This window comes from Bombina bombina, chromosome 1 (genome assembly GCF_027579735.1).
Source record: "Bombina bombina isolate aBomBom1 chromosome 1, aBomBom1.pri, whole genome shotgun sequence".
Taxonomy (NCBI): Eukaryota; Metazoa; Chordata; class Amphibia; order Anura; family Bombinatoridae; genus Bombina; species Bombina bombina.
The window spans coordinates 678,054,050-678,072,899 of record NC_069499.1 but is presented as its reverse complement, the minus strand read 5'-3'; the positions used below and the strand labels follow the sequence as shown (position 1 = coordinate 678,072,899).

General features: G+C 40.5%; 1 protein-coding gene across 1 annotated transcript in view; it reads right to left on the bottom strand.

Annotated features, from left to right (window-relative positions):
* The window catches only part of MTM1 (myotubularin 1), a 536,532-nt gene that overhangs the window by 8,946 nt on the left and 508,736 nt on the right, over window positions 1–18,850 (bottom strand). Inside the window, exon 14 of the mRNA XM_053699155.1 lies at window positions 17,970–18,146. Coding sequence (XP_053555130.1) covers window positions 17,970–18,146 — 177 coding nt within the window. The remainder of the gene's footprint in view (window positions 1–17,969; window positions 18,147–18,850) is intronic.

Genomic DNA, 18,850 nt, shown 5'->3' with positions numbered 1-18,850 from the left:
ATGTATGTATGTGCGGGTGTGTAAATATTTATGTGTGTGTATGCATTGCATGTATGTGTATGCATGTATGTATGTTTAAATATCTGTGTGTGTGTATGCATGTAAGTATGTGTAAATATCTATGTGTGTATGTATGTAGGTGTGTATGTATGCATGTGTATGTAAATAAGCATGTATGTAAATATATATGTGTGTGGGGTAAATTTTTATGTGTGTGTATGTAAGTGTGTGTGTAAATATGTATGTGAATGCATGTGTATGTAAATAAGTGTGTATGTAAATATGTATGTGTGTATGTAAATAAGTGTGTATGTGGGTATATGTAGGTTTGTGTAAATATTGTATGTGTATGTAAATTATGTATGTGTGTGTAAATATGAATGTGTGTCTGCAATTATTTGTATAGTAATTAATTAATAGTAAGTATAAAATAAAACAAAAATAAACTTATTGCACAAGAAGGTGTTTTGCAATTGCTAAACATGTACAAAAAGAGTGGTGGGGTAGTGGGCGTGTCTTGAGTATGCAGCAGGCGTGGTATGGGCAAGTGATGGGTGGGATTATAAGTGGCGAGTAACATTTTTGGCCTGGCTAGTAGCTTAGGACCTGAAATTTTTAGCCCTATATATATATATATATATATATATATATATATATCCAGCCCTCTCCTGGTTTGCCTCATATCTCTCAAACCGCTCATTTTCAGTTTCCTTTAACAACATATCTTGCGATTCTCCTATTCCTCTCTCAGTTGGAGTACCGCAAGGCTCTGTCTTGGGCCCCTTGCGTTTCTCTCTCTATACATCCTCCCTTAGAAAACTTATAGCCTCCTTTGGATTCCAGTACCACTTATATGCTGATGATACCCTCTCCCGATATCTCTCCCCCTTTACTCAACCAGATTTCCAACTGCCTCTCTGCAATTTCCTCTTGGATGTCTTCACACAACCTCCAACTCAATATGTCTAAAACTGAGCTGCTTCTTATTCCCCCCCTCTTCCAGACATCCAACACCTGATATTTCTCTGACGGTTGGAGACTCTATTCTCAACACCTCACCCCAGGTCCGTGTCTTGGGGTCACATTAGACTCAGAGCTCACATTCAACCCACATATACAAGCACTTAACAAATCCTGCCGTTCACACCTACGCAAGATTTCCAGAATTTGTTCCTTCCTTACTCAAAAAACTACAAAACTACGTATTCATTCCCTCATTTTGTCACGCATTTATTATTGCAATCTACTCCTAAATGGCCTTCCAAAACACTGCCTCTCCTCCCTCCAATTTATTATGAATGCTTCTGCTAGACTCATCCACCTAAGTCGCCGATCTACATCAGTTGCTCTGCCAGTCTCTACACTGGCTCCCCATACACTCCACAATTTAAAGTATTAACCCTAACTTACAAAGCACTCAACAGTCTAACTTCCAACTATATTTCCTCTCTCTCATCGTGAAATATTTCCCATCCCGTCCTCTTCGATCAACCTCTGACCTACGTCTCTCCACTCCTTTTAGCTCTATGTCCCACTCCCGCCTCCAAGACTTTGCACGTGCTGCTCCTGTCCTCTGGAACTCCCTACCCCGCTCCATAAAACTGTCTCTAACCTTGTATAGCTTCAGACGCTCCTTAAAAACCCACCTATTTAGAGAGGCTTATCTCTCCTCCATCCCTCAACCGAACCAAACTAATACATGAACTGCCTGACTCACTGCTGCAACTACAACTGATGTGACAAGCTACCCCAACCTTATGTCTCTGCACCCTAAAACTGTAGACTGTGAGCTTTCCGGAGCAGAGCCCTCTTCCTCCTGTACAAGATTGGTTTAGTTTTGTTATGTTTTGTATTTTATAAAAAATCCTTGTCATTGTATACCCCTATAATTGTACCCAGCGCTACGGAATTTTGCGGCACTATACAAATAGATAATATATATATATATATATATATATATATATATATGTATATTATTAATTTGTATATTTATTTGTATAGCGCCGCAAAATTCCGTATATATATATATATATATATATATATATATATATATACACACACATACACACACACACAGCCTGCAAGAAAACAAAACTCCCAAAGGCTTCCTTGATAAAAGCAAAAAATAAAAAGAATAATAATGTTAGGAGGACCAAGCAGCCGCCCAACAATCAGAACCATAGGATCTCATGTCAGAGACCCAAAAGGATGACACTGCACTCGAACTGAGCCATAAACCTCTGAGGAGGCTTATGTCCCGCTGTTTCCTAGAACCAGCGTAAAACACTCCTCCACCAACAAGTAGGAAGTTAATCAGCTTCCAAAACCTTGCATTCCCCAGATATGAATAACATAAAGGAAAAAATTGTCTATTCTGTTGAAGTCTGAAAGAAACCTCAAGGTAAGATTCTCCAAAAAGGAAGAAACCCAAGGAATATGACAATCTTAGGGAGAAAAAACTCAGATAGCCTTATTAGAAGGGAGATCACAATAAGGAAGAACGTATTGCAAATTGCAACACAGAAACTATGACACGTAGAAAAACAATCTACAGAAGAAATAGGTCCTTGAATAAGAATTCAAAGACCACCTCCTGTACAGGTATAAAGGTAACCCGATGCAACTCCTGAAGGCTTTATCAAATCCCAAAAGGAGCAAGGAATTAAACTTCTCTCGCTAGGGCCAAGCGACTACTTGCAATTCGCCCCAGAAGAAAAGATCCCAAGATGCAAAGAGACCCTGACCCGGTAGATCCCTACAACAAGAGAACTCTCATGGCAGCGAGCCTCTAAACCGTGATTAAGAACTCGCGGGCAAAAATGGAGCAACAGTCTCACTGACGCCCACTCCTGATAGGATCGAGCCGTCCTAAAAAAAGAGTGACATGGCCGAAAAGAAGAAGGTTAAAATAGACCTCCTCAGAATTAAGAAAACTATCACAGCAGGATTCAAACTCCAAGCCTACAGCTTGCTAGGCCGGGAACTAATCCCTTAGTCCTGCGGGCCTCAGAAACTCAATCTGCTTTCCTCAGATACACATTCGAAAACCTCTGGATAGACAGATCAAATGGATGATCGCAAGAAACATCCGTTCCGGAAGAGCACGTTCCGAGAATAACAGGCTTCTTAGTAGTCAGAGCTAATATATATATATATATATATCAAAGAGTCGTAGTGGGCCTCCGCACACCACCAAATTCGAGACCCTCCCGACTACACAGGAGGAACTCACTAACTTAGAAATAATCCACTCATCAAGAGGTCCCGACTGGCATGGACCTAGAAGACCAGATCTCAGAGCAAAATGCTCTACTGAGAAAAACTCCAAGGATAATTGGAAGGAAAATTTTGATATACATATCCCAGAAAACACTGCTGACAGGGAAGAGACCAAGACAAAACTGCCCCAGGGGAACAAGGATAAAAAAAAACAACACTGGGAGATCTGGACGGAACACTGGAGAACGATTCCCCAACCGGTAATCTAAAAAGACTGCTAAGACAGAGACAAAAACCCAATGCTATGTCAAAGACTCGGCCTGGGCTGAATCCATCACCCCCCACCACAGCGCCAACGAAGGCCTGAAGGTGAATTGGAGGGCAGAACCCGAAGAAGTAATTCTAACTTCATAAGCTCTAAGACAAAGATGCTTCCTGTCTGACAGACCAAGCCGCATCCAAAGGATCCAACCTGGTGCCAACACAGGAACTCAGGTCTAGGTCCACCTCGGAGGATGGAACTGGGAGGAAGCAAATCCCAAAGGTCTACTAGAACACGCAGAAAAACCAGAACCACCAAGACTCTGGAGCCACCGCAATACTTAGAAACAGGCTACAGCCTCATTAAACCCCAGATCCCCCCCAAAAAGTTAGGATCCAAACGAGGTTCTGGAAGAAAACAGTCCCTAAGAACTGGACCTGCTTAAACAAGAATGTTTAAATGGACATCCAGCGTCAGCAGCTGTATTAGAACCATCAACCTTCAAGTTGTAAAGCCACAGATATAACCACCAGGCTACACTGGGCTGCTCTAGACAGGAAAGACATCCCTCTTCCTAAATCCAGGTAGAGAGAACTGTGTATTCTTTCTGAACAAGAGATTTTTTTTTTTTTTTTTTTTTAAACAGCTTTATTGTACATAAATCAGTTTTACAAAGGTTCGAAGACGCAGCTCCGGAATACAAAGCACAACAATAGCTGTAGATTTTTATGGATAACAGTAACAGAGCCTAAAGCTCTTCAATATTGGATAGCAGCAACCTCCCCCTGAAAAAGAAAAAAATAATAAGTAAAAAATGCTAAACTGATCAATAGAAATGTCCAACAGGACTACTTAGTATCTACTTTATGGTCGGATAGTCCATTTGAGAGTCCGTTTGGAGGTTATCCTGACTAAGGCAGAGGTTTACTGAAAATCAAGCATGGAGTATCCATCTGGTATAGCATATAACAATGTTTAAACATTCTGAAAACAATAAGTCCCGGTCCGCCCGCGCCCCACTCGATGGAATCCAGATCATCCTTTTTATTTCTAAACTCCCATAACCAGTTATATATAACCCTTGGTCATTAATCATTTCTTTTATTTCTGTGTTGAACATAATTAGCCCAAAGCTGCGAGAATTCTGCATAAGAATCCATTTTGTCATGTTTAAGATAATAATATTCTTCTAATTCTATAATTACTGAAACTTTCTGGGCCCACATGCCTATAGTTGGTGTTTCCCTGCTTCTCCAGTTTTTGGCTATCAGAATTTTAACTCCGTTAGTTAAAATGTTAAATAGGTGGATGTATGGTTTATATTTGTTAGGGGAGGTTTGTGTAGAAGCCACACCAAGGGGTCAAGTGGTAATTGAGTTTCTAGTATGATCTCTACCTCTGAGATCACATCTCTCCAGAAATTCTGGATAATGTTACACCACCACCACATATGAGCTGCATCACTGTTTACGTGGCCTCTGAACAAGAGATCTAATAAGCTCTGCTTAAAAAACATTGTACACGAAAGGGACGGGAAACCCCTCCCCTTACTGGACCAGTCACCAACAGTGTAATGACACTGTGAAGAATACTGGGACAAGACTCCAAAAGTCACCAAGTCCAGAAAGACGGAATTAAAAAATTCAACTCCAGCCACTAGGACCCCCGGACCCATATGATCCAGCATCCAGAGTCCATCCAGAAGAACCTAAGACAGGTCCTGTCTGTCCTATGTTATAGATGGGCCTGCTCTGCCTGGGCCAGAATAACTAGAAAGAGCTCCCTCTCTAGAGTAGAAGGGGAGAACAGACTTAACTATTACCCAAAACAGGCCCAGCCCGTCATAAAGGGTACGACACGTCTTGTCATAAAAAACAGAAACAAATGGCAAATCCTTAAGTTCCAGCAGTGCTAGGAAACTGAGAAAAAACAAAATAAGAAAATAAGCTCCAAGGCTTAAATTTTTATCTCTAGATAATCAAGGGAATTATCACCCCGAACAGAGACCTAGAAGCTTCCATCGGAAGACTCCAACCATCACGATCATCAAAGTCGCTATAACCAAAAACAACCCAAGTGACGAAACTTCTTTGTAAAAAGAGTTTCCACAAGAACACGAGCTCTAAAACAAAAACTAACCGAAACGGATTAGAAATGAAAATAGGTAATAGCACAAAAAGGGACGTCAAAAGGGTGTGCAAACTAAAACAAACAGGTCCTGTTTGTTATATAACACAACCCCCCCTAGAGCTCGAGACTGGGATTCTATAACTATACACCTATAGACGATAAAGAAGAGGATCCAACCCTCTCCACTCGTCTAATCAAGATCATTATCTGATTTAGAGGACTGAGATCCACCTGACGGATCTGGACTGGGAACCTCTACATCGCCAAAACCTCTCTCAGAAGTAAATGCAGGCGTGCCATTCTAAATCTAAATGCCAAATCCTCCTCAGTCGGAGGAGTCAAATCAGGCAACTCCAACCCCGGAGGTTCTACCTCTGAAGCCTCAGAGGGAACTGCATCCCCAGATGACTGATCGGGCACAATCGTCATTTTACACGACAGCCCACGGGTAGGAGAGCAAGGATTAACCCTTCGCTTGTGCGTAGCAGGAAGAGGCAAACTCGCTAAGAGAGATAGCGATGTGAAAATGTGCAGTAACCTCTGATGGAAAAAAGTCTCTCTCAGACGAAGAAGTAATGGTACTTAGGGGAACTGCATGTGTAGGAGAAGATTCTAGGGAACGCACCTTACGGAACGAGGAATACTCAAAGGAAAACGGCTCAGTGCACTCTAACATCTCAACATTGTTTGAAGAGAACACCTTATTGCGGCATATGGAACATAATTGAGCGGGCTGGTCAACCCAGGCCTCCTCACAACATACACAGGTATCAAAATCTGTATCAGAGGAATCCTCTAGAATATCAGAATACTCCATAATTCTAATTAAAATTTTTAGTAAAAAAACTGGCACCTTAAACCCCCAATGGCTGGGGCACTCCGTGACTACTCCCAGTCACATGGAGCCTTGTGCAGGTCCGCCCCTGCTAAGGAAAATCATGCCAGCTCAATAAAACTGCGCAGCTCTATAACCTGTATGTTCCGTATCAGCCTATGAGTCCAAAATGTCTCCTACACATATGCAGTCAAAATCGCATAAAACATGATTAACTAGACCCCACTGTTCAATAATCCCCCTCAGGAGATATTAACCCTTGATTCCATAAAGATAAAGAAGTCCCACTGAGACCCTGTCTTCTATCGTTAATATGTGTGCAAAAAATGAAACTATCTTACAGGAATCCATTCTGTGGAGCAGCAACAAGGTTCTTCAAGTTTGACAGATAGTAGCAGCGCCTCTGACATGGACTTGAGTGAAGAAAGCAGGCAGCGAAACTCGTTAATGCCGATTGCTTATAGGAGCTGTTAATATGAGTCTGGATTGATTTGCAGAAAGACTCTCCCTGCAGCTCCAGACTAACTTTAATCAAGGCTCTCACTGAGAGGCTGACAAGACAACTTAAAACTCCAGTTCCATCCTGATGGGCAGATACCCTTCCTAAGGAACTACTCCGAAAAACTTCCGACAGTTCTCTGCCAACCTCCTGTGACGAAAGGCAAAGAATGACTGGGGGATGAGGGAAGTGGGGGAGGTATTTAAGCCTTTGGCTGGGGTGTCTTTGCCTAATGGCCAGGTTCTGTATTCCCACAAGTAATGAACGCAACTGTGGACTCTCCCTGTATTTAAAAGGAAAATATAATATATATATATATATATATATATATATATATATATAGGGAGACGAGAGAGAAATGCACTCACAGGAACGAACAACCAGCTCAATACCATTGTTAGCCTGTTCTATGGCGATTTACCACCTGGGTGCAACTTCTTTTAGCCCAGTAATGCTTTTTACACAGTAGAATTCTCCTGTAGTATATCAGTCTGACCCCGCCCATTACGGCCAGTCCAGCGCCGAAATACTCCTCTCTGAACAAGGAACACAGCAACCCCAGACGATCGTTTCGCCCTTCATTGGGCCTCGTCAGTGAGGTGTAGCAGTATTCCTCTAAGCACACTGAGCAAGGGGTTCACGTCTGGGTTACCCTTTTTTACATAAGGAGACGAGAGAGAAATGCACTCACAGGAACGAACAACCAGCTCAATACCATTGTTAGCCTGTTCTATGGCGATTTACCATAGATAAAAAAGGTACCTGGGCTTTTCCCATTTGGCCAGATGCGGTAACTAACTCTTCCATTGCTGCTTTTTATCTTAGTTGAGAGCTTGTGAGTGAGTGCTGGACTTTCTCTGTGTGCTATATTAATGTATTTTTTTGTCATTTTCCTTGTTTGGGCCTTGCACCCAGGCCTGTCTGGGGTTAACTGCCTGTGACACTGATGACAGTGCAGCTTCCTGAGAGTGCTGTTTTGCACCCAGGGCTGTGCATGTTACAGGGTCATGGGATGTGTACCCGGTCCGGCCTGTGTGCTGATCCCACCCGTGTTTTCTATATGTTTGGGGAGATTACATAAGCCTGTGCACCCTCCATTTTTTCAGTTGTTTGAATGTGAGCTTGCATTGTGTGGCTGTTTAGGGACCCAGGTTTTTGGAAGAGACCTTGACGAGGTCCCTGGGCTTTTCCCATTTGGCCAGATGCAGTAACTAACTCTTCCATTGCTGCTTTTTATCTTAGTTGAGAGCTTGTGAGTGAGTGCTGGACTTTCTTTGTGGGCTATATTAATGTATTATTTTTTTGTAATTTTGACCTGTTTGGGCCTTGCACCCAGGCCTGTCTGGGGTTAACTGCCTGTGACTCTGGTGACAGTGCAGCTTCCTGAGAGTGCTGTTTTGCAACCAGGGCTGTGCATGTTACAGGGTCATAGGATGTGTACCCGGTCCGGCCTGAGAGTGCTGACCCCACCCGTGTTTTGTATATGTTTGGGGAGATTACATAAGCCTGTGCACCCTCCATTTTTTCACAGTTGTTTGAATGTGAGCCTGCATTGTGTGGCTGTTTAGGGACCCAGGTTTTTGGAAGAGACCTTGACGAGGTACCTGGGCTTTTCCCATTTGGCCAGATGTGGTAACTAACTCTTCCATTGCTGCTTTTTATCTTAGTTGAGAGCTTGTGAGTGAGTGCTGGACTTTCTCTGTGTGCTATATTAATGTATTATTTTTTTGTAATTTTCCCTGTTTGGGCCTTGCACCCAGGCCTGTCCGGGGTTAACTGCATGTGACTCTGGTGACAGTGCAGCTTCCTGAGAGTGCTGTTTTGCACCCAGGGCTGTGCATGTTACAGGGTCTTTGTTCCTGTTCATAGGATGTGTACCCGGTCCGGCCTGAGAGTGCTGACCCCACCGGTGTTTTATATATATATATATATATATATATATATATATATATATATATATATATACACATACAGGGAGTGCAGAATTATTAGGCAAGTTGTATTTTTGAGGATTAATTTTATTATTGAACAACAACCATGTTCTCAATGAACCCAAAAAACTCATTAATATCAAAGCTGAATAGTTTTGGGAGTAGTTTTTAGTTTGTTTTTAGTTATAGCTATTTTAGGGGGATATCTGTGTGTGCAGGTGACTATTACTGTGCATAATTATTAGGCAACTTAACAAAAAACAAATATATACCCATTTCAATTATTTATTTTTACCAGTGAAACCAATATAACATCTCAACATTCACAAATATACATTTCTGACATTCAAAAACAAAACAAAAACAAATCAGTGACCAATATAGCCACCTTTCTTTGCAAGGACACTCAAAAGCCTGCCATCCATGGATTCTGTCAGTGTTTTGATCTGTTCACCATCAACATTGCGTGCAGCAGCAACCACAGCCTCCCAGACACTGTTCAGAGAGGTGTACTGTTTTCCCTCCTTGTAAATCTCACATTTGATGATGGACCACAGGTTCTCAATGGGGTTCAGATCAGGTGAACAAGGAGGCCATGTCATTAGATTTTCTTCTTTTATACCCTTTCTTGCCAGCCACGCTGTGGAGTACTTGGACGCGTGTGATGGAGCATTGTCCTGCATGAAAATCATGTTTTTCTTGAAGGATGCAGACTTCTTCCTGTACCACTGCTTGAAGAAGGTGTCTTCCAGAAACTGGCAGTAGGACTGGGAGTTGAGCTTGACTCCATCCTCAACCCAAAAAGGCCCCACAAGCTCATCTTTGATGATACCAGCCCAAACCAGTACTCCACCTCCACCTTGCTGGCGTCTGAGTCGGACTGGAGCTCTCTGCCCTTTACCAATCCAGCCACGGGCCCATCCATCTGGCCCATCAAGACTCACTCTCCTTTCATCAGTCCATAAAACCTTAGAAACATCAGTCTTGAGATATTTCTTGGCCCAGTCTTGACGTTTCAGCTTGTGTGTCTTGTTCAGTGGTGGTCGTCTTTCAGCCTTTCTTACCTTGGCCATGTCTCTGAGTATTGCACACCTTGTGCTTTTGGGCACTCCAGTGATGTTGCAGCTCTGAAATATGGCCAAACTAGTGGCAAGTGGCATCTTGGCAGCTGCACGCTTGACTTTTCTCAGTTCATGGGTAGTTATTTTGCGCCTTGGTTTTTCCACACGCTTCTTGCGACCCTGTTGACTATTTTGAATGAAACGCTTGATTGTTCGATGATCACGCTTCAGAAGCTTTGCAATTTTAAGAGTGCTGTATCCCTCTGCAAGATATCTCACTATTTTTGACTTTTCTGAGCCTGTCAAGTCCTTCTTTTGACCCATTTTGCCAAAGGAAAGGAAGTTGCCTAATAATTATGCACACCTGATATAGGGTGTTGATGTCATTAGACCACACCCCTTCTCATTACAGAGATGCACATCACCTAATATGCTTAATTGGTAGTAGGCTTTCGAGCCTATACAGCTTGGAGTAAGACAACATGCATAAAGAGGATGATGTGGTCAAAATACTCATTTGCCTAATAATTCTGCACTCCCTGTATATATATATATATACACACACACATCATGCACTGTTTATACTTATACATATACATGCACTGTATATAATGATATATATATAAATATATATATATAAATATATATATATATATATATAATGATATATATATATATATATATATATAAATATATATATATATATATATATATATATAAATATATATATATATATATATATATATATACATATACACACACACACACACACATGCTCTGTATATTTTATATATATCACAGGGGTGTGATTTGAGGTCTGATATGGGCATGTGGTTATGAGGCTGCAGGACAAGGTGAATGATAAGGTTTGATATGGCTATAGGGCTGGCAGATGAGATTCAGGATTATGCTTCTATTTTTTTTTTGGTAGCAAATACAAAATTTAAATATTGCATTATGTGTGCCACTCCAGTGCTTGCCCCCTGGGCCAAAAACATAAATTATGCTTACCTGATAATTTTCTTTTATTCAGATGGAAAGAGTCCATAGCTGCATTCATTACTTTTGGGAAATATGAACCTGGCCACCAGGCGGAGGCAAAGACACCCCAGCCAAAGGCTTAAATACTCCTCCCACTCCCCTCATCCCCCAGTCATTCTGCAGAGGAATAAGGAACAGTAGAAGAAATATCAGGGTGAAAAGGTGTCAGAAGAATAAAAATACAGACGCCCCACATAAAAAATATGGTTGGGGAGCTGTGGACTCTTTCCATCTGAAGAAAAGAAAATTATCAGGTAAGCATAATTTATGTTTTTCTTCATAAATGGAAAGAGTCCACAGCTGCATTCATTACTTTTAGGAAAACAATACCCAAGCTAAAGAGGACACTGAATGCCAAGACGGGAGGGTACAAGAGGCGGCCCATTCTGAGGCCACCAGGCCTGAAACCACTACCCAACAAAACCCTGCTTCGTCCAAAGGAAGGAAACTGACCCACAGATAGTCCGGAAGGCTAGCTAGAGACTCAACTGAGCCACCAGTCCTCCAGGAGACACCGTCGCCCAGCGGTCGGCCCCCAACCACACACCCCTTACTAGCGAAGGGAACACCAGCCCAAAACTCCCAAAGGGACAGGGCAAGAAAAAAATCAAAGAAAATCGAAAAGGGCACCACAAAATTCCATAAAGGAAGACCCTTAAAACGAGCCCAGCTCAAAACAATAGGAGGAGGCTACGCACAGACCAACATAACACAAGGTCTAGGACCATGTCATCCGAACAGCGATTCTTACTCTCAACGTTTAGTGAAAGCACCGAAACGACAACTGAAGACTTATCCTCAAGTCGTTAGCAGATAGAATACTGAAGTATTCAACACAAATACGTGTAGCAGACCCAGACAAGGTAAACACCCGAGTCAAGAACACACAGCCGTCATCAGGACGACCCAGAGAGAGAATCCTTCACTAAGAAGTAAAATGCGGCTACACAAGATATCGGATTGAAAAACTCCAAGACAGAGGGCACCCTCTAGGCAATCTGAGCTGCCAGACCGAGACATAGGTCTCAAAAGGGGAGAAGTATAGAACCTCAACTAGGCCCATTACACCCTAGAGGAACAACAATCTCAGGACCTACTCCCAGCCGGGCCAGCCCGAGCGTCAGTAGGTCCGAAAACAGGGGAACAGAAGAACCCTGACTCCCGCTCACAAAAGAGTGGAAAAGAAAATGGCTTCAGCCATTCCACAGAGCTCAGGAACCCCCCGAAACTCCATAAAGACAGTCGACAAGGCCGAAGACCCAGAAGAGTCTAGCAAAGGCCCATCTCGACACAGGGCCAGCAAGACTCCAGATAGAACAGAACAACCCAGAGAGCATGCCTCTCTCCAAATAGGTTAAACCCTCTGTTCCATCCTCTGAATCTGGGAAAAGTCCTAAACAAGGCCTCCATAGGAGAACAAGCTCCCCCTAAGAAAAAAGGGGGCGATTGGAGACAGAGCACCTGCCCACGAGGCACATGGCCACAGGCTGAATAAGAGAGCACTCTCCAACGCCAGATGAACCTGGAAGGAATCCCCATAAAACTTAGCGAACAGAAGGGTGCATTAGCTGCAGCGGTTACCCTGTAACCCTTTGCCTGCAGAACCGCAAAGCCATCAGGTTACTTCAGCAAACCGTCCAAGGGAAACCGTTCATTGAGCGTAGGCAAAGCCAATGAGTAGCGGCACTCAGGAAATCTGGCCAATCGTGACCAGATCTACTAGCCAGACCAAAGGTCATAGCTCAAATTCCCGGACCAGGAGAATCCCGAACCCGCCCTAGATCCTGAAAAGACCGGTAACAACCCGCAATGGGATCCACAAGGGAAAAAGCTGAGCAAAAGCCCCAGCAACCGGAAGAACCAGGGCAATGACAGGTTCAAGCCCCTAATTGTTTAAGACAAACAATATCCCGGAAATTAAAACACTCCGTCTGACATAGAAAACAGACCCACAGGGAGATATTAATGTAATATCCAGGAGAACCCAGAGAACAAGAACACCTCGCAAGTCCCGACCCAAGAAAGAGACCACCCCATGCCGAAGTCCAATGCTCCAAAGGAGCTAAGGCATCTTGAACCAAGACATTAGAGCCCATAGGCGTTCGACTGCCACAAGACGTCCAAAGCAAGGGAATACCACGAGGTTCATATTTCCCAAAAGTAATGAATGCAGATGTGGACTCTTTCCATTTATGAAGAAAAGTTGCCAGTCTTTCCCTGGTCATAGCAGGTGTCTTGGTTTTATTGCAGCCTACATGGAATTGCTTACATGCGAGCAACACAAGCTGCTTAAACCCCCCCCCCCAAAAAAAAAAACAACCTCTTTGCTTACATAACGTTTATATCCCATATATATTCTCATCCTTTATACGAGGTAAACACTTTCATTCAGCCTAAAACTATTTTTCCTCATGTTATGACTAATAAATTAAAGAACAGGAAAATATTTATACCTAGGATTTTCATTTATTAATTATATACAATAATAAATGAATATCATGCAATAGATGGATATACTTAAAGTGCAAATACATACCTTAATAAAATCTGAACTGTAATATGACACAGGACAAAATATTTTTATATTTTCTATTTCTATTTCAATTAAAATAGTAAAAGGAATGTAAAAATAAAGCATAAAAAATATTATTAAAACAATTTAAAATAAAATGCCTCATTATTTGTAGAATAAAATATATACTTTTATAATTATAATTTTTGCCCCAAAATGCAAAAACAGTCATTATAGTCAAACAATTAAATGCTTTAATTCGTTAGAGCATGTAATTTTATGTTAAAAGAGTTTTTATTTCAATCCATAAGGCAAATACAGTTTACATTCATGAGCAATCACATTGTTACCTTTGATCTAGCTCAGGTTGTATTTCAGATGTATAATAAAACAATACAATAATTATATACATTGAAACAGTTTTCTGATTATCCTTTTAGGGTCATTTCTGTCTTAGTTGGTGATTAACACAAATAAATATTTCTAATACCCTATCTTTTCTGATGTAACTTACAATCTAGTTAGGTTTGTGCCCATTCTATACACTCGGGGTCATACCTTAGGATTATTATTCAAATTTTAACAAATTAAACGGTAAACTATGTAAATTGACAAAACTGAAAAAAAAAAAAGAAGAGAAAAAGAAAAAAAGAAAAAACTAATGCAACTGTTCTATGTGGTCGTCTTTCTTTTTACAGCATCTTATGAACATCTTCATCTGGGTTTCTAAACAAGTATCTTAATTCACATGTCTGTCTATCTGTCCCGCTATTTTATGCCTACCCATCTTATTCCTATTTCACGTGTTCCTTGTGGCACTATTTAAGCTCCAATAATACCAGATCTTCTGGAACTGGTCTAGAGCATGTAATTTTAAAGGGACATTAAAGTCAACAGAATTAAACTTTCAAGATTCAGATAGAACATGAAATTCAATTTACTTTTATTATTAAATTTGCTTTGTTCTCTTGTTATTCTTAGTTAAAGACTAAACCTATATAGGCTGATAGGAGCTTAGGAGTGTGCATGCGTCTACATCAGTCTATGACAGCAGTGTTGGTAGCTATGTATAACATTGCTATAAACATTGTTCCAAATACTGCTGCCAGATGGCTTAAGACACGTGTATGCTCCTGAACTCATCTAAGATTATTTTTTAACAAAGGATACCAAGAAAACTAAGAAAAACAGAAGCAAATTGGAAAGTTGTTTAAATGTCATGGTCTATCTAATCAACTTAAGTTTAATTTTGAATTTACTGTCCCTTTAAAATTGATTTCTCTAAACCTGCCCTGGTGTTTTTTTAAAAAATGGAGACAGTTTTAATCATTATATTTAGTATAATAGCCATTAATCATTCATCTCTTAGTATAATAGCCATTAATCATTCATCTCTTAGTATAATAGCCACTATCATTCATCTCTTATTTAAAGGAAATATATTATCTTTAAAATGAGATAAAGTGCCTAGTTAGATAAGAAATTGACAAATTTATATCAGACACATGATACATAAAGGGACCGTAAAATCAAAATGAAACTTTTCATGATTTAGACAGCACGCAATGTTATACAAATTCCCAATTTACTTCTAAAATTAACATTTGCTTTTCCCCATTAAAATCATACCTAGGTAGGCTCAGGAGCATCAAAACACTACTGAGTGCTAGCTTGTGATTGGTGGTTACATATATATAGCTCTTGTCATTTGCACACCCAATATGTGCAGCTAGCTCACAGTAGTGCATTGCTGCCCCTCAGCCTACCAAGGGTTACTATTCAACAAAAGGATAACAAAACAATTAAGCAAATTTGATAACAGAAGTAAATTGGCATATTGTATAAAATGACATGCGCTATCTGTAATATGATAGTTTCATTTTCAATTTTTGTCCATATACTCCCTTATTTAACATTTTCTTTTCAACAAAGCATCACATGGCCCAGGCTAAGTTAAAGGTGATTTTTATTTGTATTCTCAAAACCAGATTCCAGCTGTCCTCCATCAATATACTGGACAATCTGTGATGGGCACAATGATAGTTGGGTAACACAATGTCCCACCTAACAGCACTATCTTAGCTCCAATGTTAATCCCATGACGTATATTTTTTTATAACTAATCAGTAATTGTACCCCTTGGCTGCCAGTAACATAACAATTAATGATTTTACTTCTTTAGCTGCCAATAACAAGTAAACAGAAGTGATTTTACCTCTTTGTCTGCCCCTCCCTACTTTTTGCTCCATACTGTAGTGCATATAGGCATGGGAACTTTTTTTTGGCACAAGTACTTGTTAATTTACAATATTTAGTTCTTATTAAAAATATTTAAGGAAAAAAATTGTCTCTTTATATGGCAATTAAAAACATAGTGGGGGAGGGGCATATGATGGGGGAGGGGCAAGTGAGGTGTGAAGGGCACAGGAGATGGGAGGGTCAATAGGGTGGAGGAGGTAGGTAGGTGGAGCAAAAGGGGAGTGGGGGCCCTGCCACACTTTTGCCCTGGGGCCCTGTTTGGTCTCAGTCCGCCCCTGGCCTGGCTTGTACGTTAGTGTTTGTGTGTGGGGACTGTGTGTGCGCTAATCACATCCTCGGTTGATGCTCAAACCTGGGCGGAGCTTGTTGCTTTCAAACACCCTTCCCACTATTCCCAAAATCAGAGAGCAGCATTACAGTGCTCGCAGGACCAATTAAAGAGCCAGTCACGATCTACCAGAAGCGCCTTCTTGATGGACTGGTAGATCGTGATCGACCTATTGGGCACCACTGATATATACACACACAAAAAGAGAAGCACTCTCTCAGGAATGAACAACAGCTCAATTTGTTAGTTTGTTCTATGGTGATTTACGCCTGAGGCAGCTTCTTTTAGCCCAGTAATGCTTTTCACAGAGAAGAACTTTCAAGAAGTATATCAGACTAAAAGGTCAGTCCCACCACAAAACGCCATGCAATCCCTCTCTGAACAACGAACATGGCAACCCCAGATAAGCTTTTCGGCCTTCATTGGGCCTCATCATTGAGGTGCAGCCATATTCCTCTAAGCACATCAGGAACGAACAACAGCTCAGCTGGTGTTAGAAAGAGAAGTTCATTCTCAGGATTGATGTGTGTGTGGGTATGTGTTTTAACACTTAACCACCAAAAAAGCATACTGGGGTTCATAAATATCAGTACACTACTGGGAGCTATTTGATGGCTAACTTTACCTCAATTTCAGGGGTTAAACAAACCGTTCTATACAAGCAACCGTGTAATAATGTAATGGAAGATGTCTCCTTTTATACTTTTATGTCCATTTAAATTTACATAATCTGGAGCAAATACATGTGCTTAATTACTTACTGAGAAGTTTTTTTTTTTTATAACAAATGAATGATGTCTGTTTTCTGATGAGTGACACACAGGAATCCTTGGTTGGCTGGATGTGGCCCAATTAACAATTTTGGGAGTCCTGACTTAAACAATAAATTATACTTTAAAGGGAAAGTAAAGTCAAAATGAAACGTTAACGATACAAATAGAGCATGCAATTTTAACCAACTTCCAATTTACTCCTATTATAAAATTTGCTTTGTTAAAGAACATGCCTAAATGATTGGTGGCTGCACCCATATGGTGTACTGCAATGCTTCTCCTGAGCCTACTCTTTAAGAAAACAGAATTTATGCTTACCTGATAAATTACTTTCTCTTGCGGTGTATCCAGTCCACGGATTCATCCTTTACTTGTAGTTTTATTATCTTCGAAGAAGGAACGTCTATTACACAATCTTGATGTAGTTCGTGCTTTAAAGTTCTATTTACAAGCAACTAAGGATTTCAGACAAACATCTTCCTTGTTTGTTACCTATTCTGGTAAGAGGAGAGGTCAGAAAGCGACTGCTACCTCTCTTTCCTTTTGGCTGAAAAGCATCATCCGTTTGGCCTATGAGACTACTGGCCAGCAGCCTCCTGAAAGAATTACTGCTCATTCTACCAGAGCAGTGGCTTCCACATGGGCTTTCAAAAATGAGGCTTCTGTTGAACAGATTTGTAAGGCAGCGACTTGGTCTTCACTGCATACTTTTGCCAAATTTTACAAATTCGATACTTTTGCTTCTTCGGAGGCTATTTTTGGGAGAAAGGTTTTGCAAGCAGTGGACTTCTCCTCTTACCAGAATAGGTAACAAACAAGGAAGATGTGTGCCTGAAATCCTTAGTTGCTTGTAAATAGAACTTTAAAGCACAAACTACATCAAGATTGTGTAATAGACGTTCCTTCTTCGAAGATAATAAAACTACAAGTAAAGGATGAATCTGTGGACTGGATACACCTTGCAAGAGAAAAGGATAGCAGAAGAACAAAGCAAATTTGATAACATGAGCAAATTGGAAAGTTCTTTAAAATTGCATGCTCTGTCTGAATCATTAAAGTTTACTTTACATTACTGTCCCTTAAAAGATAATGATTCCAAGGTCAATCATGTGTACCTACCTGTTGCCTGATCCTGGTATTCCATCTAATGTAATAATTAACCCAGAGCTCCAGGTGACGCATGCTAGCTACAGGATATAACACTCGATTCAATTCCTTTGTGTAAAAAGGATTTGTATACTTTGATTTTTCCCTGTTCACAAATGACCACAAAGACTGTGTTCTCTCTTTCAATTTCTGCAATAAAAAAACAAACAAAAATAAAAAAAAAACACAACAATAAATATAAGAATATATACATATGCATTGGAATAAGATTTACCATGTTCATTGATACAAAATTGTCATATTCAATATGGCTTTAAATTCCTTAGTGTAGACAACAATATTTAGAGCTGTAATCCATTCATTCATATACCTCAACCCATCATTCTGTATGCTTAGTAAGACCTTGCTTAGAGCTAATCAGACTTCATGGTACCTTAGCACTCAAATAATACACAGGATGATGAAATATTATTTAACTGGCCATTTTTCTCAACATCCTTATCTTGGTGGGAAATGGGATAAGTGCTATAACAGCTGTAAACAAACCAAAATTGAAGCACTTTCAAGTCTTGCTAGTGAAATGGACACTTATACTGAAGATCAGGGAAGAAACATAATTTCCTTCTAGTCCACAGCTAGAAGGAACGTTTTATATTTATACCATTTGTTTTTATAAAACACACATGAATCTGAGGACATAAACCAGCCTCCAAGGAATTGCTATCACATCTACAACTGCTTGATGATACCGGTTTGCCACAGTACACTGCAGTTTTCCACTGCTGCTGTATTTCCCCCAAAAAATGAATGTGAAGACAACACACTGTATTATATGTATGACAAATCAGAGAACCAGAAATAAGAAGTTACCCATATGAGCAACATGTGCACTA